The 26317-nt window shown below is 41.5% G+C and overlaps 2 protein-coding genes across 2 annotated transcripts; one reads left to right on the forward strand and one right to left on the reverse strand.

Moving 5' to 3' along the window:
- Positions 1-307: 307 nt before the first annotated feature.
- On the reverse strand, positions 308-8140 carry LOC310801325 (4-galactosyl-N-acetylglucosaminide 3-alpha-L-fucosyltransferase 9-like; the record flags this gene model as incomplete). The annotated part of the gene is made up of 2 exons (XM_083665320.1): positions 308-1366; positions 8095-8140. 2 exons carry the CDS (start codon positions 8138-8140, stop codon positions 378-380), a joined length of 1035 nt encoding a protein of 344 aa, XP_083521446.1. The 3' UTR covers positions 308-377.
- A 10079-nt stretch (positions 8141-18219) lies between these two features.
- On the forward strand, positions 18220-25994 carry LOC310801464 (uncharacterized protein). The gene is made up of 9 exons (XM_083665507.1): positions 18220-18278; positions 19353-19445; positions 19638-19698; positions 19983-20157; positions 20284-20320; positions 20505-20776; positions 21136-24595; positions 24800-24890; positions 25006-25994. Exons 1-9 carry the CDS (start codon positions 18264-18266, stop codon positions 25158-25160), a joined length of 4359 nt encoding a protein of 1452 aa, XP_083521633.1. The 5' UTR covers positions 18220-18263; the 3' UTR covers positions 25161-25994.
- Positions 25995-26317: the final 323 nt, after the last annotated feature.

Consider the following 26317-nt stretch of genomic DNA (forward strand, 5'->3'; position numbering starts at 1 on the left):
TTAGTACAGCCTAAGAGCCCCACACAATCTATAGTCGAACTCTCTCAAACCACATAAAACCTGGCAGTTTCAAAAGATGCAACACTTCTGAACAGTCCAAATGTCCTGGGACCAAACCATAAGCATAAGCGCAAAGCAGTTTCCTGATAAGCAGAGTCACACAGAGAAGGGTGGATATATATACCTTTATCAACAACAGTTTGCATTTGTAAAGCATTTAGATTACACAGCAGGGTTCAACAGTAAATACATATCATTATTTCTCCTCTCTCTTTACTGTCCTACGGATTATGTTACCTAATATCCAATACTGAAAACTAGATAGCCCGTTCTTGGTCATGGCAATGTGGTTCAAGAAGGCTAATTAATCAAAATGCTCAACTTATGTACCACTTATAAATGTTGTGGCGAACACTGTACCCTGTATTCTGTGTAGCCATATATTCACAGGCTTGACAGATAGGTTGGGTGAACTCATTCTGTGTTGACAGGAGGTGTGGTGTGGCTTTAAGGAAGCTCCTCCATTGGAAGTAGCGCATGTACATCTCATTGTTCTTGTCCAAGTCGAGGATAAAGTTGGCCAGTGCCTTTGCATTAGGAAAGTCATTTATGTGAATAAATGAATCAGCTGGGAGGAACTGCTCATAGTTCTGTCTTGGTGGGCCCAGTACTACTGGTACAGTTCCCGCTACAAGTGGTCCATTCACCTTCTCTGTAATGTAGTCTCTGTGGATTGAATTCTCAAATGAAAGGTAGAATTTACAGCTAGCAATGGTTGAGTAATAGTCCTCAAATCTCAAAGTTTTCCCTGTAAAAGCAGAACCAAAAATGTGTACCTTTATATGTTTGGTCAGCTCTTGGTAATACCTTATTCTTACTCCTGCACCAGTTCTAGGATTCTTGTTACTCACAATCCAACAAACTAATTTATCTTTCTTAGGCAGGACAAACTCACAATCCATCTCAGTCTTCACAGTTGTCAACTCATTTCTCATTGTGATGTCAGCATCTCGTCTATAGCTCATAGTCAGATTGAACAGACTATCTACGCCTGGAGCTCTATGTGTATTTGTTGGCGATTCAACATGATACCAGATCCATTTCTGAAAAGGGGGTCGTGGAGCTTTGGGCAGGCTACTCAACGAAACGTGTTTGTGATAGAAAATTACTCCATCTGCTTTGTTGTAAAGGGATCTGTCAGCAGTCAGCACACAACCATCAATGTTGAACAATGTTTTGCATTCCTTGAAGTCAAACTTCACACCAATTGGCCAGAACCACAGCAACACAATGGGCTTCTCTGGCTGGTTTTTGGTTGGCACGGAAACATGTTCCGGTTCGATATGCAGCACTATGGTTGGACATACTGTAGATGATGGCTCAAAATAAATGATAAATACTATCACGAAGAACACAACCCCAAGAGCAGTTATTATTATGGATAGGAGACCATTTGTTTTGGTAGTTGTTGGTGACATCGCTTTGCTCTGTAAAAAGAAAGAAAACAAATCAGCTTAGCACATTTCAACTAGAAAAAGAAGTTCCAGAAGAAACCTTTTGGGCATGCAAAGTCTTCTGGTAGTGGAAGAGGTTTAAAGATGTTTCGATAGATAGATAGATTTGCTGGGTAGTTGAAAGAAAGTGAGATAGGTTGGTTAGATTGGTTGATCGGATGGATGGGTGGATAGATGAAAGAGGATGGATAGAGCGCACTTAATATGGGTTAACTTGGTAAGGATAGGCGCGAGACTGCGGGACGGAGTACCTAAGTATAATGCTACTTCGGTTTGCAAAAATAAACACTGATTGATTGCTTTCAGATAATACTATCGCTGGTCTGCTAATGAATCAAATCACTACAACATGGGTCTCAAGAGGCCACAAGCGAATTTATGAGAGACGGGACGGGACAGGAGGGAAAATGCCTAATAGCTAGGGTTTATTTTGCAAGCTTTCCTGTAAACTATTCTTGCATGCATTTGTAGGGTTGTTCCCACCCAGTATCTGTTTTCCCACGATGTGATAATGTCACTGTAAAAATGTCCATGCCTAAAGTAATTCAAACAGTTACTGTTGGCGACCTCGAACACATTACGCGTCTCTCATTCTCCCGTTCATCATTACTCCCAACTAACCCACATCTGTGGGCTGCTTTTAAATAATACTATGAAACACAGCAAAGTAAATGTATGATCCACACGAATAAAAGCAACATAGGCATAGCAATATAATGTAGTCTACACACATTAGTTTACACCGGCAGCATTCGTTTGATCTCGCACGCTAATGTAGTTCAAATACCGACTTGCGACGCGAGACTGGGATGGAGGGGGATAGAGACCTGTTCTTTGCGTGCATGATGATCTTTTTTAAGGCTCCTAATTTCGGAGCTCACACAGGCTACTTTGTTTTACAAAAACAGACATTGATTGCTTTCAAATAATACTGTCCTTGGGATTATTTCAAATTAGGTTATACTGCTAAATAAGCACTAGCCTACTATTGTTTTTTAATTTTACACGCAACAGCCTATTGCCTGAAGGAGAGATCCCAGATTAAAGGAGAGATTTGCAGGTGCCTCTTCTTTTACGCACACACAGTCGTAGTGAGCCGTGTAAGAAATGTGTTTTTTCTAGGGGGGCACATTTTGCTCTTTTTGACCAAGACAATTTGCGGGGAGCGTGTCTTCTGAAAGTGCTTGAAAGAACGGGCGATCAAATTGTTAATTATTATTATTATTCAACGCTCAACCCTGACGCTCAACCCTGTCCTCGATTATGCTGACAATTTACATGCATCAGTTTTGAACTTCAAAACGTACTCCAATTAGATTCTCTTGTATCTATCGCTCAACCCTGTCCTCGATTATGCTGACAATTTACATGCATCAGTTTTGAACTTCAAAACGTACTCCAATTAGATTCTCTTGTATCTATCGATCAATTTAAGACCCTGATAAATGACCTGTCATCCGAGAAATGTATGTGTTTTAATTGATTATATTGTATGAATTGTGGTAATTTTAAAACGTTTTTATTGTTCATGTTGTAAGCAGGGCTGTTGTATGACATATTGAAACAAAGAATAGATTATTATTGCAATTTTCACCTGGACAATGTCTCTTAATGGCATTGCCGAACAAGGACGTTTGAGGTGGTTCTGTAAGTGGGATCAGTCTACACATTTTAAAGTTGGATTGACCCATGTGTTAATGAATGCAACCAAAAATGCTTGCAGTTTAAAAAGTCTAAATAGTATAAAACATTTGAATCAAAGTTCTTTAAGTGGAGTCAGCCTAAACGTTTTAAAGCTGAATTGAGGTGTCAAGTTCAAAAGATAAAAAAAAGTGTACAGTAAACATGTTGTCCCCCACGAATGATGTAGCGCCCCTCTATAAAATTAAGGAAATTAGCTGTAAAATATAAAAGATATGCTGTGAAGTTAATCTTTGCTTTTTACTTCTGCTGTAAAAGTAGAGAGGCAAGGTTTCGTCAAGATACAAGGTGTCATAAACGTGTCTGTATAGTTTTATTATAGTTTCACAATGTGTGTGCACAGTGCATGCAAACAACCAACTGTCTTTAACCTCAATGCACCCTGTGAAACCCTAGCCTCTAAGTGTGTATCTGACAAACACTGACAAACACCACAGGGATCCACATCCAAGCGATTTATTGGAGAGGACATTGAGGTAGGCTGTGCAATTCTTTATTCCAACAGAATATGAAAGTATATCTGCCTAAAGATTAATTATTAAAGCTATTGATATTCACAACAGTATAGAACAGAATAATATGCCTTTTAAATTGTTCTTTGTTTTGATATATCGTGTTTCAAAGGATCAAAACCGGGAAGAAACGACAGATAATGGGAAATATTGCAAATGCAGAGAGAAAAGCACGTGGTGCAGAGCAAGGGAGAATTGCGGCAGAGGCAGAGCGTACAAGAGTTCAAAGAGAATACAATGCACTCCAGGCGGAAAAAGTGAAAATGGAAACTGAACAACGATTGGCAGAAGAACAAAAGCAGGAGAAGGAAATACAGAGACAGAAAACACTGGAATCCAAAAGACAGCAAGAACAAAACGAAAAGATGAGGATTCATCAGGAACGGAATGCGACCAAATTAGGTCAAACTCAAGAATAATGAGATGTAAAAACAGTAGAAAATGTAAGGATGAGGAGCAGAGGGAATAATCTTAAAGGGATGTTCCACCTTTTTAAAATGGTGTCCTGGTTTGGACCTGACCTTGGCTGTAGCTGATTGGCCCAGACAGTTTTTAGTTACATATTTTGCATCCTTAGATACTGAGTAGTCATATTTTGTGCCCCATATGATCCTATTAATTCTGGAAATATGTCCAAAGCACCTTGCAGACACTGAAAAACTAATAAAAGTAATATTATGACAAAATCCCCCTCTGAACACTGTCAGCATTACAATTAATTGAACCACTTTTCTTTTTTGAGTACAAGATGTAAGATATTTTTTACACACAACTAATGTTGGTGAATTTTAGTTTTCTTTCTCTATTCGCTATTCCAAGTTATTTTTTATTAAATGTAGTTTCACAATCTAGTTGATTATAATCATGTTCTACATTCTAATGCAGACATGACACAACAAATTGGAGGAAATCATTTGAATGTAATTTCTGTACCCATTTGGATGTCTTTGTCTTCGGAAACATTGTTTAATATTTAATTGACCAAGCCAATTAATGAATTCTCTATCTATCTCTCAATAAAAGACTGATATGTTGGATTCATTTTACAATTTAAAGTGTATTTGTATTTATTATTTATTTAATTGACCAAGCCAATTAATGAATTCTCTATCTATCTCTCAATAAAAGACTGATATGTTGGATTCATTTTACAATTTAAAGTGTATTTGTATTTATTATTTATTTAATGGTTTGTATTTATTTAGTTTATTATTTTACAGTTGAACTCTTTAACTGTCATTGAAACATGTTATATTCTATAAATATTCATGATACACTTGCAAATACATTTGGAATATGTTCTACTTGACCTTTATGTTCTAAATTCTAGTTTCAATATTGTTGCATTTTTAAAGTTAGTCATTTTACAATATTTTACCATTTCCATAGCCTTCTTACACATCCTGAAAATGACACACTTGCATTTAGCAGACGCCTTTATCCAAAGCGACTTACAACAATACATTTGTTTAAGTAAGTGAATCATCTATCCAACAGTCATCATAAGACAAAGTAATCAATGCTCACACCAGGGGCCATAGGCAGTCGTAATGCCAGTAGGCTATTTTTTATTATTATTATTAGCAGGAGAGAACTTGTACAGGGGGGGTAGTGGGGATGAAGAGGTCTTTAGGAGGGACTGTTAAGATGTAGCCTGAAGAGTTGGGTTTTCAATCTACCTGCCACACTTCACCTCATGACATACTCAGTTGATGCACTTTTCACTTTTTGAGACCATGTTTGTATTCAATTTTGCATGAGTGATATTATTAAAATGTTAATTATTTAGTGGCTCCTGATGCAACTGTTTCAAATAAAAAGGGGGACCTCTTGCACCTCATCTGTAGCTATTGATGTGCTTTTAACTAACATCTTTTTCAGATGGCAACAAAAATTGGCCACACATCATAAGATGCATTTAGGTTAATTCTACTTTCATTTTTGGATTCTTATCTGGGCTGATTACAAAACAAGAGTCATGTGATGTGACACTGCAATCACTTATCTGAAACTGCTTCTGGGACCACAGAGTGCGAGCTCATTTGTGATTCTGTTTATGACAGAAGAACAGCCTGAATAGACTAAATGCTCTTCTCCCATTAAAGGGAGAACAACAGAAGACTGAGGAGGAGGAAGACAGATGTGTGACTCAAATTCTGAGTATAAACCGTAAGTTTTACCTTTGCCATTGGAATATCACTGATCTCATTACCTTGACATTGCAAAGCTTTTACTATTCAAAGGTGTATTAGGCCTACAGGCTACTAACATCAGCAAGAACTCATGGTATTGTTCTGAATCTTTGCCTCTTACTCTTTTCATAAAAATAGAAACCAGCTGTACCAAGTCCTATATGACAAAATCGTTGGATCTAGTCCTTTCACTAAGCTTCCGTGAAGCCTATTTTATGTCTAGCCGTTTTCACATGACACTGTCACTGTTTTTGTCATTCTGTTGATTTTGGCATGCCTAAGATTTTGACTGTTTCTGATCATTTTTTTCTGATTTCAGCCTCATAATGGCTTGCTTGACTTCCATTAGCACCTCTTTGGTCCCTATGTTAATAGACACCAATAGCAGACTCCAAGCCTAGAATAAATACTTGTTTAAATCCAAACTTTCGGAGTATAGAGCCAAAAGAAGAAGAAATGCTTCACTGTCCCATTACTTACACAGGGTACTATATCCCGCATTTATTTAAATTCTGTCTCGTCCATCCCATGTTTGTCAAGATGAACTGCGGGCTGCTGCTTGAGTGACAGGGTTCTGTCTTGAAACACCCCAAGCGGAAGAAAAAAAAAAAAATATATATATATTATACTGTACTTAATATACCTCAAATATATTAATGTTTTTCTGTACTTATTGAAAGTATAATTCATTTGTACTGATGTTGAACTTCCATATATTTATTGAAAATCTAACTTATAGTTAGTTATCAAATATACTTATTAAAAGTATATTTTAATTTAATTTCTGCTCATTTGTATTTCAGTACATTTCCAAAAAGTACATTTGCATTTAATGTTCTGTTATTTTCAATCCAATATACCTTGAAAATATTTTTTTATTCAACATTTATTTAACCTGACAGTTGACCTGGCCAAGGACAGCTCAGTAAAAAAAATGACACAACAGATAATCCTGCTGAAAGAAAACAAGCATAGACCAGCATGTCACCGGCAAGAACATCTTATGCTGGTTTGAGCAGGTTTTTTTGCAGGGTTTTGAATGTCATTTTAAAATCTAGAATACATTTATTTCACTTCAGAAGAATGTTATGTACAACTTTACATATATCTTGGTCATCTTGGGCCATGAGTAAACCATCTCAGCAACAGCTTTGAACAAAAACATTTGCAGAATATCCTGAAAAAATGAAGTATGTTTACAATATAATGGTAATATGCTTTTAGTATATTCCATGTAATTTACATATTAACCAGCATTCCTAATTTTTTGTTAACAATTGGATTATGTTATTTATTGGATTAAATGCTCATTTTGAGATTGGATTATATTTTAACAGTGCTACCCCTTCAGTTTTGTATACTTCAATTCCTGCTATCCCTCAATTATGTGTATTAAGTTGCTAATAATAACTACAAATAATTAGGACCATAATTAGGACCTAGATAAGGTATGCACTGTGTACAAGTCAGAAGCCTATGGGTCTCCTTGCTTGGCAAGAGTTACAGAGTTGCATGGTTACATGTCATGTCCCCCTCAACCTCAAAGGGACTTCATGAATTAATAAAGGTTGAATATTAAAAGTAAATACTGTAAATACCAATGCATTTTCTACTTTTAGTATAGACAGAAACATGCTACTGACACATTGTTAATTATTTATTTTACAGTCCTATTATTATTCAATTATAAATGCTTCATACAATTTGACAGTCGCTTTGAATATGACTAAGATTACATTCTAAGTGTGTTGAAAGTACTTCTCAGACAATTTTATTATAAGTATACTTAAATCTGAATTAATTTGAAATATTTCAAGTTGACTTAATATGCTTAAATCTACATAATTTACAATTGTAGTATATTAAACACAACTTTAGTACAATTTAAGATGGGTCATTTTAATATAAATTAATATACTTTACTATATTTAGCATTAGTATGAAGTATATTATAATTGAATAATAATGACTATATAATAAATAATTAATAATGTGTCACAAGCATGATTCTGTGTATACTAAAAGTACACTTAAAATAGATAGAAAATGCATTGGTATTGTACCCTCCCCCGACCTGCATCTCCACCTGAGCAGGCTGCTCAGAACTTCAGAGAGGGGATTCGGCGGTTAAATCATGGCGGGAGCCTTTATGGACGAGCAGGGATGGCGGTGTACTGGGGCATTCCTGGTAGGGAGCCCTGGCGTGCAGGGCTGGCGCCATCTAGTGTCCTCAGCCTAGAAGCATCTGTGGAAATTAAATAAATTAAAGTATATTAACATATACTTTCAATAAGTATATTTGATAACTAACTGAGAGACTAACTAACTATTAAATTCAAGTAGACTTTCAAAAAGTATATTTGATTACAATTAATAGGACATTTACCTCAAACACACAGGAGAGGAAATAGTTATAACTACACTTTCAACAAGTGTATTTGATTACAATGAATAGCATGTTAATCTCAACTATACTTTTTGAAGTATACCTAAAATACAAGTAAGTGGAAATATAATATATATAAAGTAGATTCTCAATAAATATATGGAAGTTCAACATCAGTACAAATGAATTATACTTTCAATAAGTATAGAAAAACATTAATATATATGAGGTATATTAAGTACACATTAAATTGATTTTTACTAAAGTATACTTTTTTTTGCTTGGGTATGTCTTTGTCATCCATGCAAGAAGTCTCTGGCTCAAACCTCAGCTCTGTAGTAACTCAGAGCTCTGATGTATTTTCAGGACACTGAGACATGTCTGACTCCGAGACCATTGAGCTTGCCGGTCTGGGTCGACCATTCCAGCTGGGAATGCTGTATGACTGCCGCAGGGACGTCCTCATTCCAGGTACAGGACACAATTACTTACTCATTCGTAACTTCTTTGCCTCCTGTGACTATTGGATAAAATGTGAAAACAACAGTTGCCCAGACATAAAAACACACATACAATTTTTTTTGTCAGTTTAAGCCTATTAGTTCACAGTACACATGCAAAGCACCCCAGTCTTGGTGATGCCAGACCAAAATGCATCTTTCATTTCTACAAAGTGAATAGAATATTTGGTTGCACTTCAGTTTATGGTACTGTTTCCATTGGTATATTAACCTAGTATTTAATAGAAAATGATGTGGGGGAAAAATAGGTATTTCTTCCACAATAACCTTTCTTCGGTCATTGTTTTTTAAATCACAGGTATTACTCTTTGGGATGGTGAGACGCTGAAGAATCACATAAATGTCTCTCCACAACCAAACACAGACTTCAAAATCATTGCATCAGACTCAAGTGAAGCCAAGTCGGAGGCTCTTAATGTGACTGCATCTCTGAAGGCCAGCTTCCTTTGTGGCTTAGTCAGTGTAAAGGGATCTGCTGAATTTCTTCATGACAAAAAAACCTCAAAACATCAATCTAGAGTCAGTCTACAGTACCGCACCACCACTCGCTTTGAGCAGCTGACTATGGATCACTTGGGGGCAGGGAACGTCCAATACAATAACATATTCAATGAGGGTTCTGCTACTCATGTGGTGACTGCTCTGCTCTACGGAGCACAGGCCTTCTTTGTTTTTGACCATGAGGTTTCCTCTGGAGAAAACCACCAGGATATCCAAGGAAACCTGAAGGCTTCAATCAAAAAGATCCCCCTCATATCAATAGAGGGACAGGCATCATTGAAGATGAGCGAGGAGGAGCAACAACATGCAAATAAATTAAGCTGCACTTTCCATGGCGATTTTGCACTTGAAAACAACCCTGTCACTTTTGACGATGCCATTAAGGTGTACACTGAACTACCACGTCGACTAGGGGAGAATGGAGAGCATGCCGTGCCCATGACTGCCTGGCTCTACCCCCTCAAGAACCTGGACTCTACAGCCGCCAAGCTCGTCCGGCAGATCAGTGTCAGGTTGGTGTGTCGTGCACAACGCATTCTGGATGGGCTTGACAACACTGATGTACAATGTCAGGATATGATGAAGGAAAACATGGCGATCAAGTTTCCCGAAATCAAATCCAAGCTCAGCAAGTTCAAGGACTTGTGCTCAGAGTACAAGCTGGTTTTCCAGAAATACCTCTGCAGGGTTCTCCCCACCATAAGAGGAGGAGGGACGGAGGAAGAAGAGCTGATTAGGGTGCTTAACAGCAAGGAACAATCTCCATTCCAGAATGATCTCATGATCACATACCTGGATGACAGAGAGAGAGAGATGAACATTGTCAGTTCATACCTTGACATAATGAAAGAAGTACAAGTTGTGTCATCCAGTAGTGAATTAGATAAAATAGTGCTTGATCAAGCAAATGACTATGTGATGTGTTTTGGTTTTTCATCTTTGAAAGACAATGAGGAGTATATTGTGGACATGGAGAGCTACTTGTTGGTTGAATCTAAGGGTGATGGTTCACAGCTGCCATATGACCCCAACACAGCTGGGAAATCTGCAGCAGAAAAGTGGTTTCGCTCTGGAGAGGTAACCTCTCACACAAGGCAACAAATACGTCTGTTTCTAGACTTCAAACAATCAAACAAAGACAGAGAAAATATTGTGTTTTGCATTGCATCAATTCCAGATAAATGCATTACTGCATCTTCGACCCATGTCTATGAGAGAGGGACACTTTTGAGCTCACAGTTTGAGCTCCCCTCAAAGCCAGGTGTTCCCAACATCAAGAATGTCGAGCATGACTGTGTACACTTACAAATCAACCCTCCAAACCTTGGTGCTGACTCTGTGGAGTCGTACCAGGTTTTGTACCAGTCTATGCAGGCTGACTCTGAATGGATAGAGGTCAATGCTGATGCTGCTACTAACCAAATCACCATCAGACGTTTGGAGCCCTATACAAAGTACAACTTCAGCTGCAAGGCAGTATGTAGACCAGGCGTGACCTTCTCCAGTGACTGGACAGATTATATCAGGACCTGTCCATGCAGCTCTCCGGGACCACCCACTGAGAAGAGCATAGAGTCAAGGAGTATCAAGGTGAACTGGGACATTCCTACCATGGTGGGGGAAGATGTTGCTGTCATTGGTTATGTGGTTGAATACAGAGAGTGTGCAAAGGCAGTTGACAATAAGATGTGGCACATCATCAAAACCAACACCAGAGAGTGTACACTGGATGGGCTGGAGGCTGACACTGCATACAGTGTGCGAGTCTCTGCTAACTGTGGTGAAGCAGGGAAGAGTTTACCCAGTACTGAGACTGTGCTGACCACCATTGGGAAGTTTGACGCCACAACAAAACAAAGCAAATCAAAGGGAGCAAAAAGTGAGCAATTCCTCAACCAATCAGAGAAGTTGAAGAAAGGCAATCCATCAATCCATAAACTGTCGCTAGAGAAGAAATTCTGTGAAAATGACAGTTTTCATCAGTACATGTTTGGGAGGAAAGTTGAGGAAGTCAATAACAAGGTGATACTGCTGCTGGGGGCAACCGGAGCAGGTAAAACAACTCTGGTCAATGTCATGATCAACTGCATTCTCGGGGTAAAGTGGGAGGACCGCTACCGCTTTAAACTTATCCATGAGGTGACCCACAGGTCACAGGCTGAAAGCCAGACTTCCACTGTAACATCATACGAGCTCTACAATCAGCCAGGATTTCAGATTCCTTATTCACTGACCATCATAGACACACCAGGTTTCGGGGACACCAGAGGAATGGCACATGATAAATTGATTACAGAGCAGGTAAAGCAGTTCTTATGTAACCCTTTAGGGATTGATCACATAGATGCGGTCTGCTTTGTAGTGCAAGCATCCCTCGCCCGTCTCAGTGCAAATCAGAAATACATCTTTGACTCCATCCTGTCCATTTTTGGAAAGGACATTGCTGATAACATTCTGATGCTTGTGACATTTGTTGATGGGAAGGATATACCTGTGCTGGGAGCCATTCAAGCTGCAGAATTGCCCTGTCAGAAAAACAAGAAAGGACTGCCAACCCATTTCAAATTCAACAATTCGATGCTGTACTCACAAAAACCGGACAAAGAGAGCAGTTCTGGCGAGGATGATTCAGATGATGATGACGAGGGGCTAGAGAAGATTGTCTGGAAGACAACTTTCAAGCAGATGAAGGCATTTTTCAAAGCATTGGAGAGCTTTGAGAGCAAAGATCTAACCATGACCAAGAAGGTGCTGGAAGAACGTGAGCGCCTGGAATTGGCCATGACACGCCTGACCCCTCAGATCACAGCAGGTCTGTCAAAACTTAACGAGATCAAAAGCTTCAAACAGTGTCTGGAGAACGATGACGAGAACATGAAACAGAACCAGGATTTTGAGACAGAAGTAGAGGTTCTAGTGGCTACAAGAACCAAATTAAAAGACTTTGCTACAAACTGCATCGTATGCAAGTTCACATGTCACACCAGCTGCTTTCTTCCAAGTGAGGATGACATCGAAACTTGTGCTGTGATGGATGACAATGGCAACTGCATCATGTGTCCAGGAAACTGCTCTTATCTTAACCATGATAGGGAAAAGGCCTTATGGACATATGAAACAAAGACAGAGAAAAAGACCATTAAAGAACTAAAGGACAACTTCATGAAGGCGCAGGGCAAGTTCATGTCGAACAGGCAGATGCTTGAGATGATTGAGGATGAGTTCCATGTGATCGAGGACAAGCTGATGTATCTGATCAAGCTTTCCTCCAACTGTCTTAAGAGGCTTAACGATATTGCGCTGAAACCAAGCTCTCTCTCCACTGTGGAGTACATTGAGATACTTATTCACACTGAGGAGGACGATCGCAAACCAGGCTTTGAGGATCGAATCATAGGTTTGAAGAAGATGAAGTATGAGTCTGAGATTCTGGAAAAGATTGCGAGAGGAGAGAATGTTCTCCCCGAAGAGCGACGCAAAGTCAAGAAGAAACAAGACAGACTGCAATTGGCTGCAAAAAGAGTTACAAAAATGATGGGTGTACTTCAAGCTTGGCCAGGGAAAAAATGATTTGGATAAAGCTTTGTTTTTAGATCAGGCTAAAATCTCTAGACTTGACTGAGTGCTGCTTATGGTTCATATAACACTGCTTTGTATTGAATAAGTTTAGGCTTAAAACTCTTAAGGCATCTTTACACTGCTGATCCGCTATACAAAACCATTGCAGTGACACTATAATTATAAAACATTAATTTTCACAGACATGCTATTTCAGTAATTAAAAGGTCCAGTATGTAACATTGAAGCTTACCTAATGTCATGGTTCTATCTGACCACCAGAGGGCAGCAACGACTGCCCAAGAGACTAAATGAAACTCAGGTGTTTTTTATATCTGGTTCGTTAAGACTTTCCTTTAGAGAGGTGTGTTTTCAATTTACCCTTTGCATAATCTTGAATTGTTTGCCGTGTGCTCGTCTCCTGAGTTAGATTTCTAGTCAATGACTTTATTTTTCCAAGTTTTCCATTGTACTGTACTGTTGAGATTTTTCCAGCAAAGTGGCCTGTTTTGATCTCCACCATTGTTTCCTCGTCTTGCCTCATCTCTGCTCGTGGGTCCTACCTCACCATGTCACACCTAATGGATGTAATGATGTAATGACTGAATCGAAACAAACAGGAATGAGATCCCTTGAAAGAAATATGGATTGTCCTACCTAACACTCGGTTATGTTGTTACTGCCAGGGGTGGCCTAGTGTCGCCGAGAGCGAGTCTAGTATGGCCTTTCCCCGGCCTGAACATCACTCCCAGAGTTACCCAGGTTATAGCGGGCTAGGCCCAAAGCCTGAGAAGGGTCCTAACACAACGGGTAAGGCTACAGGTCGCGCTGAGTATATGCTATGGGTGTGTACTCCGGAGGAGAAGCCGAAGGATGAGGAGGCAAGGAACACCTTCGTTATTAGAAAAGGGCCACCCGAGATGGAGACGGAGGCACAGGCCGGGCCTAGTGAAAAGAGGGCATCCACCAAGAAGGAGAAATTACCCTTGAACACCCAGGAGATGGAGCCAAAAACGATGAAGGACAAGGCTACGGATACCGCACCGGTAAGCATCAAACGCGAGTTAAGGCCACGACGACCCGGTGGACCACGACGACACAGTGGGCTGGTCTATACAACTGATTCTGACACCGAGTCAGCTGACTCCGGGTCCGCCTCTGATACCTCCGAATATAGGCCGGAGGCTAAGCCCAGCAGGCCTATCGGCCGAGAGCTGTGATAGACAAACGTATGGGTCGCAAAACTCCCGGAGGGACCACTAAAAGCCAGGGGGTTCGAGAAAAGAAGGTGGTTACACCACCACCCCCGCCAATATCACCAACCCCCTCGGATACATCGGAGGATTCCTCCTCGGATACGTCGGAGGAGCATTCAGCCAACAGCATCCAATACTACCCAGCAGAAGGTGAGGCAATGGAGTATATAGAACTACCACCCGGCTGGGTGGTGGTGGACGAAGTAACCTTCCCGGCTCACCTGTCCAAAGCTGTTGGCCCCTAGCCACTCCTGTCTCAACTGACTCCCCTGGTTTGCCTCTTGCCCTTCTCCTCTCGCCTGTCTCCCCCTATTTGCCTCCCACAACCACAGATGTCATTCAAGAGCCAGGGACCGATCCGGTCCCACTTGAACAGATGGAGGAAGAACCGTCTGAAGGTAAAACTGAATATGTGACAGCAGTTATTGTACCAGAGGATGACCCAATGCAAAACCCCACTTTAGAAGCAGAGACCTTAAAGGAGGCTATGCTACAGACCCCCCCCTCCAGAAATATCTTGCGAGATCGATCTCACTGATCTCTACAAGTTTTTCCTGCCACAGCTGGATTTGCGAGCCCTGGCCATGGAAGAAAGGATGGAGCCATTCATCAGCCCTGCCTTCCCGGATCAGTAAAATGATAAGTTGCAAAACATATGTAACCACATAATTGCTTATAGATGATAAAATGATTCATAAATAGTGTAACTGCATAATTACATACAGATGATGAGTAGAAATCAAAGATAATGTAATTGAAGTGATAAGTTGATTCAAAAATGTGTAACCGCTTAAACTGCTTAGACATAACTAGAATGTGAGTGTATGACCCTGTGTCACTATATCTGCTTAGGCCTCGTTGTAATGACGGCCCGCTAACAAAGAAAGTGCTAAAAATGTAAGTATAACCATGTTTGACTGTGTGATCTTGCTCAGAAAAAATCACTGAAGTAAGATACTATATTACTGAAAAGTTGTAGTCATGGGTGCAAAGTGTAAACACTGTAGGAAAGGAAATATGAAGCGAGGCCCGTCGAAGGGGCAGGTCAGGTGGTGGAAAGTCCCCAACTGAAAAGTACCATGGCGTCCAAAATTAAGTGTGAACATGTTAAGAAATGTGTAATACTAATGATATGAAGAATAGAATGTTTTACTGGTTTTAGATCCTTTAAAATGATTATGGTTATACTGTTGGAGAATGTGTTGATGAGATAGGACCTAAAAGCCATACTTGCTGAGGGACAGAGAAAATTTCCTAACCACAGTGTTGCGAAATCTGGTATCATAGCAACCCCCCTTCCTCTTTTTATTTTTGTAGTCTCTGGAGAAAATGCACTGTAGGCCTGCTCTGCAAAAACAGAGATGCACACTATGCAAAACAGAGATGCGCACTATGCAAAACATAGACACACAATGTTCTGACATAGACACACATACACAAGGTAGGGAGGTACCTTAGCAAGGGTATAAAACAAGCTTTTCGGGGCATTTCGCTGGTCGCACCCCGCTGCGGAGCGTAATACCTGAAGCATCGGAGCAGGAGAGAGTGTGTTGGAGACCAAGCCCGGAGCTCATACTCTGATCAAATTCTGACTCATGAATTGCAACCGCTGAACAGCTATTGAAGACGAGTTTTCTTGACAGTACTTGGACAACATTTTAGTGACTAGACCACACTCTGATAACTCCACAGTTCCTCTCTCAGCACGGGGCAACGCCCTTAGCCCGTTGAGGCTGTGGCAGTGAAGAAGACTGGGGGCTATTATTATAGGTTTTCACAAATTCCTGGATCACATTTAGACATATTATTATAGGATTTTTCGACAGTTTCATAGAAAATACTTGGACACATGATTTCAGGATCATCCAGATTTCAGGATCTTCGAGATTTCAGGATCATCCAGATTTCAGGTTCTTCAATCAAATTCAAAAGAAAATAATTTTAGTAGATTTTCCAGGTTTTACTCGTCAGGGGCAAAGCTGAGGCCCCCCGCAGGGAATCAGAGCCTCTTGGCTGGGTAGAGGAAACTCGAGCTCACCACCACAACCACGGCGGAAAGAGGAAATGGGCCTGCTCAACGGAGTGGAACTGGAGCCTCTCTAAATTTCACTGACGAACAGTAAAACAGGCAGAGTAGGGATGGCTTTATTTACTTTTATGATTTTTACCATGTTTCTATATTATATCTGATTAACATTTTAGAACACTGTCTGTAACCCCATTTTATGATATCTTAGCTATGCTGTAATGCTTTGAACCATTATTAAAGATCATATCCTGCATTCAAAGCAATAGTGTCATGAAATGTAATGGTTTATTATTTTACTTTTAATTGTACTACTCATTATAAGTCATATATTTCCTCCTGGTAATGTGAAAGGTTATAGGTTACTGTGCATGTGTTATCATAGGATCTGAATGGTTATATCTGACCCATTATTATTACCTCCTTTGGGTATATTATACATACCGATAAATCTTTTATCCGCAACCACACCAACTTGCACTCGTTAAGGTTAGAGCAGTCGTTCAACCATAGAGATTGCCCACTTCTGTGTACGGTTTTATAGGGGTGAATTTTCAGTATAATCGAAGTAGGTGAAGGAAGCTTATACGGAGGAACTATGGGATTCTTAGACTGTTAACAGCGGAGTGAATCTAACCGCCACCGACCTACACCGGACCTAAGGTCCAGACCTGTTACTAGAGGGTTGGTACCGGAGCCCTGTAAGGGGCTTTGAGTTGTTTTTATTATTTTTATATTTTTAATTCGAACTCTTGCCGGGAGACACTAGGAGAGTGGACTCACCGATTTTCGCCTTTCTTTCTGGTGACTGCCAGTTTGAATCATGCGCATGCAGAAACACAACAGCTAATATCCAGCACTGCAAATCCATTTCATAGGGTTAATGTTATTATTAGGTAGGATGTTAATGTTTTAAACTTTGCACTGAATTTCGTTGGCCAGTGATGGCAGATTTCCAACATACTTTTACACGGCATTCCAAACCGCGGAAAACAACACTGTGTTCTCTGAACGACAACAACCAGCACTTTGCGACAATAAGACTTCCGGTTTCGTTTTCACAACTTCAAAATAAAAGCGTGAGGTAAGAGATATAGATTATAGATTTTTATGAATTATTAGGAAGTATTACAAAACAGACAGCATGTACAACTTTAAAAAAGTAATTTTGATAATAATAATGGACATATTACATAGTACAAAGGGCCAAATATACGTTGTATGACACCCCTCATGGTTGGAACTGGCTTGACTTATATTCTAGAAGTGTTGAGTACAGTGGTAGTAAAAATCATGTTTGAAATACTTTTTTCAAAATTGTATATACTTTCTGTTGGGTAAATTGTCCTTATTTCAGCAAAAAAAAAAAAGAGGAAATATTGTGATCACATCACTTTCCTTTTCATGTTTTAACTTTTTTTTGTTTGCGCTTTTATTTTGAAGCCGCGAAAAGCGAAACCGGAGGTCTTAATGGAGTTTATTAGAGCTCAGAGAACACAGATGGGGCTTTCCTTTTCGTTGAGGACACTCGGGAGACAGCCGGGATGATTACATCACAGCAGGCAGCCTCTCCGGCATGATGGAGACTAAACACTAACAGGCTTACGGATGTGTGACCGGTATGGAACTGCGTTGTGTTACTGTACTTGAACAATGTTCCAACAAAATGCATTTCTTTTCAACAGACACAAACACACACAGACAGACACATGTGTTGTGTTTTGCTTAAATTGTCATTACTGAACATGAGGACACAAGAGGATGTTTATCATTATGATGTGGTCAAAGATAAAAGAAAAATAAAGATGGATCAATTTTGCAAATTGAGTATTGGATTTGCGTGTCTGATGAGATTTGGGTATGAGTAAAGCCACTGCAGTCTTCCCAAGGTAAATTAAACACTGTTAAGGTACAGCACATTGTAACATAAAGAGGTCTTATAGGGAGGTGATTGCTGATGGTTCGCAGGTGTGCTGAGTACAATGACGTCATACAGTAGGCCACTATAAAAGCGACGGTGCGTCTTGTCGTCAAACACAACTTGGAGGACATCTGATCTCACCGCTGGAAACAAGGACGAGCAAAGTAGAGGGCATATGATTGAAGACAAGGTAAGAGACCCAGTATAGTAGCCTACTGTATGTAATACTGTCAAGACCCGTACAGTAGTCTACTGTATGTAGTATTGTCAAGACCAGTATTGTCCCTACTGGATATAATACTGTCAAGACCAGTATAGTAGCATACTGTAGGCTATAGCACTGTGAAGACTAGTATAGTCTTAGACTAGTATAGTATAACACCGTCAATATCAATAGTAGGCCTATAGGCTCAATATAGGCTAATTATTCTCCTGGGTAAATTTGCGCTATTTCGAAACCCTAATGCATAATAAACCCGATAGATATGAGTCATGCTCTGTTGCTATTGTGACCCCGTAATATAATCTAAATATATGATTAATAAAAGAAACCTGATTTAGTTTATGATATTATTAAACTAGTCTAAACTAGTACGAAGTTGCATTGCATGATTCACGAGAAATCTGTTTCTATGCTATTCTATTTTCTATGTATCTTGCGGCTAATATTTTTCAGCGGTGAAATGCAACGAGAATAGGCTACAGCTGTACTTGCAAGACAATAGTTTATTCGTAATGACAGGCAATGTTCACTGTTGTATGATCAATAATGTAAATTGATTAATCAACTTAATTATCGTGGCACACGTGAGGCTCCCTGCAGTGAGATGACCGCTACTGTGACGCGTTTGACATGCCATTATGACGTCAGTTACTATTGCGCTTGGCTCGGACGGAGAGTAAACTTATCTGCGAATACGTGTTTTACTGTAACTAAAACTGGATAGACAATGTCGGACGAAAAGGAGGTAGGGGCAATATTTTGAGAGTTTAATATAGTGTATTTATTTTTGATAGTTAGATATGATAATGAAATATCATATGCTGGTAGGAACTTGTGAAAGAAACTTCAGTCTTCACTCAGGTTCCAGTGTGAACATGGAAATACAAGACAATGAATAATAAGAAATGATTATTTATTTCAAAATTACTTGCACAAACTAATAGGCTACTTTCACTAACATGGACTGATAAAGAGGAAACTGGTACTGGCATTAACTAATCTATGTAGCAGTACTTAGATTTACATCTTTGTATCATTCAGGTAATGAAGGATGGACCCCAGGAGAAAAGGGTGGAGGAGGTGGAGAAGCCAGTGGTTTTGCCCAAGAAGGAGAGGAAGGACAAGAGTGGCAAGGTATGATTACTAAAACTGAGCCCTTCCTGTATCCTTGTAACACTTGGGTCAGATCATTTGATGTAACTCTGCTTTACATTAGATTGTGTGTCCTGTCAAAGGCCTATACACCCACCGGTAGGCCTGATCCTAACATTTCCAGAAGAAGCCCAAGTTGACCAGTTGTGAGATCTGTACTCTGTTGTGTTGCAGATCAAGAGGAAGACGAGTGGTACGAGGGCCTCGGCTGAGAAGAGCACTAGCACTGATGCAGGTCAGAGGGTTTTCTGTTGTTGCATTGCTGCTCACAGTCGAGTCCATATTGATTATTTGAAGACTTGTTTGATCAAATGTCTTTCATTCCATTAGCAATCACAGGCAATGACAATGAGTTGAACATCATTTCAATATCCACATACTAGCACATACATTTGAATGCATGGCCTGGAAATAGTGGTTTGCTAGTGGGGATATTGTAACACAACCATTGATTGTCTGGATGTAGTCAGTGATAGGTGGCAACAAAACTCCAGATTCCTCTTTGTTTGGTTCGTTTAGCTACCTCTGTGACGTCCTCCTCATCTGGAGCGAAGGACAAGTATGAGGACAGAGCAGCAGTGATCAAGCTGCTGGAGGAGGAAGGTCTGAGGGGGGTTGGTGCCCTCTTAAACATCGACACCGATCAGGACTGCTTCCCCATCCTGGTCAACTTTCTGAAGGGTCTCACTGATAAGTAAGTAGTATGTGCTCCACTGTATCTATGCTCCCGATGTTTCAATAGCACACCCTGCGCCTACACAGTACAACAAGTCTGAGCCAAGACCAAACAACTTGTAATATTCACCTGTTTCTCTGTCAGGCAGTGGAGGGTGATCCGTGATGGCATGAGAGACCCTGTAAGTTTTACTGTCAACATTTGATGTGTTATTATTTGGCTTCAGATTTACCAGGCATACCAGTCATTGTTGATGTTGAATGTCTGAGTTAAACAGTGAATCTAAATGATTATCTTCATCAAGATCCACACCTCACATCACAGCCTCACAAACGTATCATTCACTCTCCTTTGAATGAACACAGGTGAATAAGGCGAAGTTTGATGTCATGTGCCGGAAGATGGTGAAACTAATTGCCAACACGGCCATAGAGGTCCTCCTCCCGACTCTACAGCGCGTCATAGAGCTGAATGAGGCCAGGGATGCCGCAGCCTCTCAGAGTAGGTCAGGACTCTCCTCCACCACATCTCTGGAGGAACGAGAGGCCCAGTCCCAGTCCAGGGTGATGAGGGAGCAGGAGAAGGACCTCCCTAAGAGGGGCGGCAGCACGCCAACTGCAGGGTCTTCCTCAGGAAGGTATGTTATGATCACAGCCACGCCTCAAAGTAATGACTATTATGACCATAACTTCACAAATCACTTAAATTAGGGTAAACCCACACTAACCCAATGGTTTTTATTTCAGAATGGAGTAACCCTAAATGTTTGTTCCACAGTAAAGTTGGACAGGCTTTATCAATGCAGATTTTTTGTGAAATGTAAAAAAGTTGTTACCATATACAAATAGACAAATTACCAACAATAAGCAGAAAGAGTTACGACATACCCCCTATCTTACTGTAAGAGATCAGACATGAGTCATCATAACTCTTATGCACCTCAGCGATTTATAAAGTTGTATTGAATTGAATGTAATATTTGTGTTTGTTTTGAAGTTCCCAGACCTTGCTTCAGTGTGCCTACGGAGGAGCGCCCCCCCTGGATGACCCACTCAGAGTCCTCTTTGGGATCACTGAGGACACCATCCTCCAATCACTGGGCTCCAGCTCCTCTAGCTCATCTGATTGGACCAGAACTGTGGTGAGGGACGTCCTAAAGCAGGTGAACTCTGACGTCTCCTTGATAATCTCGTTATCAAGCTCAGGTAAGTCCACCCTGATAGCCTGCGATAGGGACATGTCCATGTACGCAGCTAGGAGGATGATGTGCGTGGTGTCCACCAAGCTCCAGGAGTTTGGGATCACTGGACCAGTGGTGCCAAAGGTCAAAGTCATGACCTCTAAGGCCGACCTGGGGTTGATGACGTCCGACGTGATGACTGCCATCGTGGAGACGGTGGAGTCATGTGACACAGATGGTCAGGGGGGCATGCAGGGAGCGGCTGACATGCTCAGACAGTTGGCAGAGAAGATCAAGACGATTGGCTCCTCTTGTCATTCTGTTCAGGAGGGCTCTTCTGCTAGAGTGGAGCACAGACGTGTGTCCTCCGCTGGCGGTGTGGGACAACACCTCAGTATTATAAGTAGTGAGGAGTTTCACTCCAAAGCCACCAAGGCCGTGGGTGATATTCTGTGTAGGAATATCCCCTGTTGTTCACCCTCTGCCTCCGCTAGTGATGTCACTGGCCAGGCCAACATGGCCGCCGCGTTGACCACCTCCCCCACTCCTAGTGATTTAGACTCAGAGGCGTCTCACGTCATCGACACCTTTGTGAATGATGTTCAAGACGTCATTCAGACCATTGACTTGGATGCGCCTATTGAACATGCTAATAATAACATCTTCTCTGCTACGCGTAAGATGTTTATAAATATGCAGAGTAAATTGGCTGAATTATTTACTCGAGGGTCGGTCACAAGCGGGAGGGCCTCACCTAATGGAGCGGAACCAACTGTAGACCTCTTGGACATCAGCGATGAGGAACTTGCCTCCGTTCGTAGTGAGAGCTATATATCCCTGAGGTCTAGGAGTGTCTCTCAGGAGAGCATCTATGATGGTGTCACCAAGGAAGTCCTTGCTGAACTTGCAGCCACATTCAGGACTGAGGTGGCGAGGGTAGAGTCCTCATTCTCTGTCGAGAGGAAGTCCTCCATTGAGTCCCTAGCGGCTGGTATGTTTGTAGCAGGCATCATATCTGGACTGGAGGATTATTCAACAACAAAGTCCCCCTCCCTTTATGATGACATGTATCTGGAGGATTTAGAGGATGTTTTCCCGCGGGTCAGTCGATGCTCCAGCTTAGATAGACTGTCTAATGAGGACATTAGGTGTGAGGCCACAGAGGCCGTGAGTGAGTGGCTGCTGAAGTCTGCCATAAGTATGTCTGTCCCCTGCAGTCTACCCAGCTGCACAGGTATAGATGTCAATAACGAGGCCTCTGGTATTATTGATGAGTTTGTGGCAGATATAAAGTCACTCACTGACTCAGTTGGCCCTGGTGTTTCTAAGGAGGAATCTCTCTCCGTTGCCCTGAATCTAGTTCAGAGGCTTCAGAGAAAGCTGGGAGAGTTTTACACACGGCTGTTGTCCTTTAAAGGCAGATGCCGCAAATCTCTGAAGAGCAAACTGCCCTCCGACCATGATAGGTCTATCAGTGGACCTGCTCTGACACAAGTGTCACAGGAGTCTTGCAAAAGTGAGCCGCTGCTGTCAACAACGGTCTCAGAAGATGTAGTAGCGCTCCGTAGAGGTCAGAGTAAAAGCTCTCGACCGATGGTGGCCCTCCGAGGCCCTGGGGTGAGCCAGCTCAAACTCGACCACAGCACCAAAGAGGTTCTGAGCGAAATTCTTGTGTTTTATAAGACTGAGGACAAGCGGACAGCCTCAGCTGGAACGAGGGCGTCTGATGAGTCCCTCGCTGCCTGTGAGTTTGTGGAGGATGTTTTGGCATGGTTGAAGGAGTACTCTGTCTCCTCGTCCTCATCAGCGGAGAGTTTGTGTGTGTCTCCCAGGGCAGTCATTAGTGGACTGTCAAATGAGAACTTTCAGAGGCAGGCTACTGAGAAAGTGAGAGATGTTCTTCTCATTGGATCTCCCAGCAGGGTGAGTTCTTCCCACCACTCTTGGTCAACTAGCAGTGGGGTTAGCGACTGTGATTTCTACCAACTGCAGCCCACCACCTCCTCGATGCCATCTGCCAGTGCTGACTCTTCAGCATCAGACCTTTTTGGCACGTTTTTGAATGGTGTTAAGAGCCTGTTCCAGGGTGAGGAGTCCTCACCCAGTCCCACTATGCTGCCTACATACTCTGTGCTCCTCTGGGGAAGTGTGGGAGGTTCCGAGGCCTCTGAGGTGTCACTGGCTAGAGGGCTTAGTGTTGATGAGGTGTCGGAGGTCAGACTCTGGTCTACAGCACAGACCATCTATAGAGATCTTCAGCGTAAGCTGAGAGAATTCTTTACTGAGAAGGAGAAGCAAGCTGCTGAGCAAAGTGCATTCATGGCTAAGGCTAAAGACAGCATTAGCCAGGTCTTGGTCGCCATTCAGGGTGACATGGTGGTGAGGTCAGAGGAAATGGAGACCTCAGAGGAGCTTAGGTGCTTGCACAGTGCTGTAGGGTCTCTGCTTGAGAAAGTAGAGATGGTGTGTAGTGAGGGTAGTCTCACTGGGCCAGATTCTGTTGTTTGGAAGCTCAGGGATGGAGCTTCCAGTGAGGAGCTGGTAGCTACAGAGCCACTCAGGGCCGTGTCCATGTTTGATAATGCATCTTTGACTCTCCCTGGAACTCCATCTCCCACTGAGCTTCCAGTAGAGAGTAGTTTCCCCATAGTCAGAAGTACGACCATCAATGACAGCTCCGATGAGACGTCTCCAGAAGATTCCATCCATGACCCCAAACAACTGATGGCTGACATGGTGAACATCATGGTGGAGCACATGGACCCAGCAGTTTTTCAAGAGGTTACCGCTCCAGACGCCAACCTCAGCAGACTGGAGGAGCTGCTGTCCCATGGGAGGATCCGTACCCTGACCAATGCCCTTGTGGACGAACTCCAGGGGCTGATGTCACTGCACAGCAGTCTGCCAATGGCTTTTGGAAAGAGTGTGTCGGACAGTGTTCTGTCCAAATTGACACAGACAGAGAAACATGCGATGTTGTGCTCTGAGCTGATATACTCCTTTGCGGAAGAGTCAGTCAAGCGTTTGCTTCTTCCCCTGATCGTCCCTCCCTCATCATGGAGCATGGAGGAGGAGAAATCCAACAGCGACACCCCGACCAGAGTCTCCAGCCACAAGAGCCTGCTGTCCATCAGCTCTTCACAGAGATGCAACGAGACAGTGAATCTGTTCTCGAGGGCCATGGTCCACCAGGTGATGTCAAAGGGGTCCGACACCAGACCAGCCTCAATCAGCAAGAAAGGAACAGTTGGATTCCTTTCAAAGTTGAAGAGCAAGGTAAAACAGAAATATACAGACAATTTATAAGTATTCCACATAATTCTATATTACATTAATTCAAAGTCCTACCAGTGTATCATAACAACAGTAGTCACCAGTCAAGCTGTGCATTGTTCTTGTTGGAATAAAGGAGTTTTAAGAGTTCAATTCATGTACAGGTATGTTCTGTCATTGATTCTTCTTCTCTAACAACTAATGTAGTTCTCTAAGAAGAGCAAACAGCTTGGTGTCCAGCCTCCAGCCCCAGGACAGGAGGACATCAAGGCTGCCCTTTACAATGGACATAGCATGGGTGAGTCACGTGTAGAACACACAGACCAAGGACATCCTAACCAAACTAATAACATATTCTATTCTGTCACTTTAGGCCTAGTGAAGCTCATATCAACTCTCTCTCCTGTCTCTAGCTCCCAGCACAGTTCCCACAGCTGTGACGACTCCCCATGAGGAGAGTGGAGCTTCTAAGAAGAAGTGTTCCCTCCTTAAGAGGATGCTCACGGCTGCAAACAAACTCGGATTGTGCTGCCTTCCTTGCAAAAGCTCATCCAAGAAGACCAAGTAAAGTCTTCATTCACTCAATAAAACATGAATGGATGCCATTCCATTTCGATTGTGTATTTTTCATCTCTTATGAACTTATTATGCTGAGGATTGTGTAACTAGATAAGTGATGTTACATCTTGACTAGAGTATACATTTCCATTCCCATAATGCAAATTGTCTCCTGTATCAATGAGACAAATTACATTATGACAATGCAGTACTGCATACCCATTTTTCCATTTTTAGTTCTTGCATTTGAATGTGTCTTGTGCATTGTAAAGCGTTACACTTTAGCTATATCCAATTCATATAAGATTAGCTGTAGCATATCATAACTAACAGTCAAAGGCCCTGCTTTACCAGTCCATACCACAAGCGTCTGAATACAGCAATAAGTGAAAGTAAAAGAAGAAAGAAATTGTTGCTGGGCTGCACACACACTTTTAGTCAATGCTTTACCATGTTTTCTCTGGATGTATTCATTGAAAAGCCTTTTGCAATGGATCATGACCTCCCTGCTGCATCTAGGTGAGTGTGCATGTTAGAGAAATGACAAGACTCAGCCCATGATTCACCCTTGATAAAATTTAACAATTAGCTACAATAACCTTGCTCCTCAACTTCAACTTTCTCATTTTCCATCAATTCACATTCTGCTTCACCTTATTTAATACCCCTGTCCATGATCCATCACTCGCTTCTTTTTCATTCTCACCTACATTCACTCCAAACACTTTTATCATTCCTTTCGCAGCTTTCAACGGTGCATGACATTCCCTCATATCCACATTCCCTACACACATTATTTCAGATTTTTCGCTCCAGATGCTTTCCCATACACCTAATAAATGAATCACCCTTTTTAAACTGTCTACATTTTTAACTGTTATGTTTGTGTCGTCTGAATATTGGTGAATTAAACTCCTTCCTCCTCCTGGAATATTGATGCTTTGTATGTATTGACCTTTTTTTTTAACATGGTGGCTAATGGTTCTGTTGTAATACTGTGTAACAATGCTGATAAAGGACACCCCTGCCTAACCGATCTCTCTAAATTAAAAAATCTGTCACTACGCCATTACACTCTACCATACTCTTTGCACAACTATACAATAATCTAAACCATTTCACGTTTCCAAGATCCCAACATTCTCCTTTCTCTATTTCTTCTATATA

Source organism: Argentina silus (assembly GCF_951799395.1).
Source record: "Argentina silus genome assembly, chromosome: 2".
Taxonomy (NCBI): Eukaryota; Metazoa; Chordata; class Actinopteri; order Argentiniformes; family Argentinidae; genus Argentina; species Argentina silus.

Coding starts and splice junctions, on each gene's coding strand:
- LOC310801464 (XM_083665507.1), top strand. Junction 19,446..19,637: donor GGAAGGACAAGAGTGGCAAG/GTATGATTACTA, acceptor GTTGTGTTGCAG/ATCAAGAGGAAGACGAGTGG. Junction 19,699..19,982: donor GAGCACTAGCACTGATGCAG/GTCAGAGGGTTT, acceptor TGGTTCGTTTAG/CTACCTCTGTGACGTCCTCC.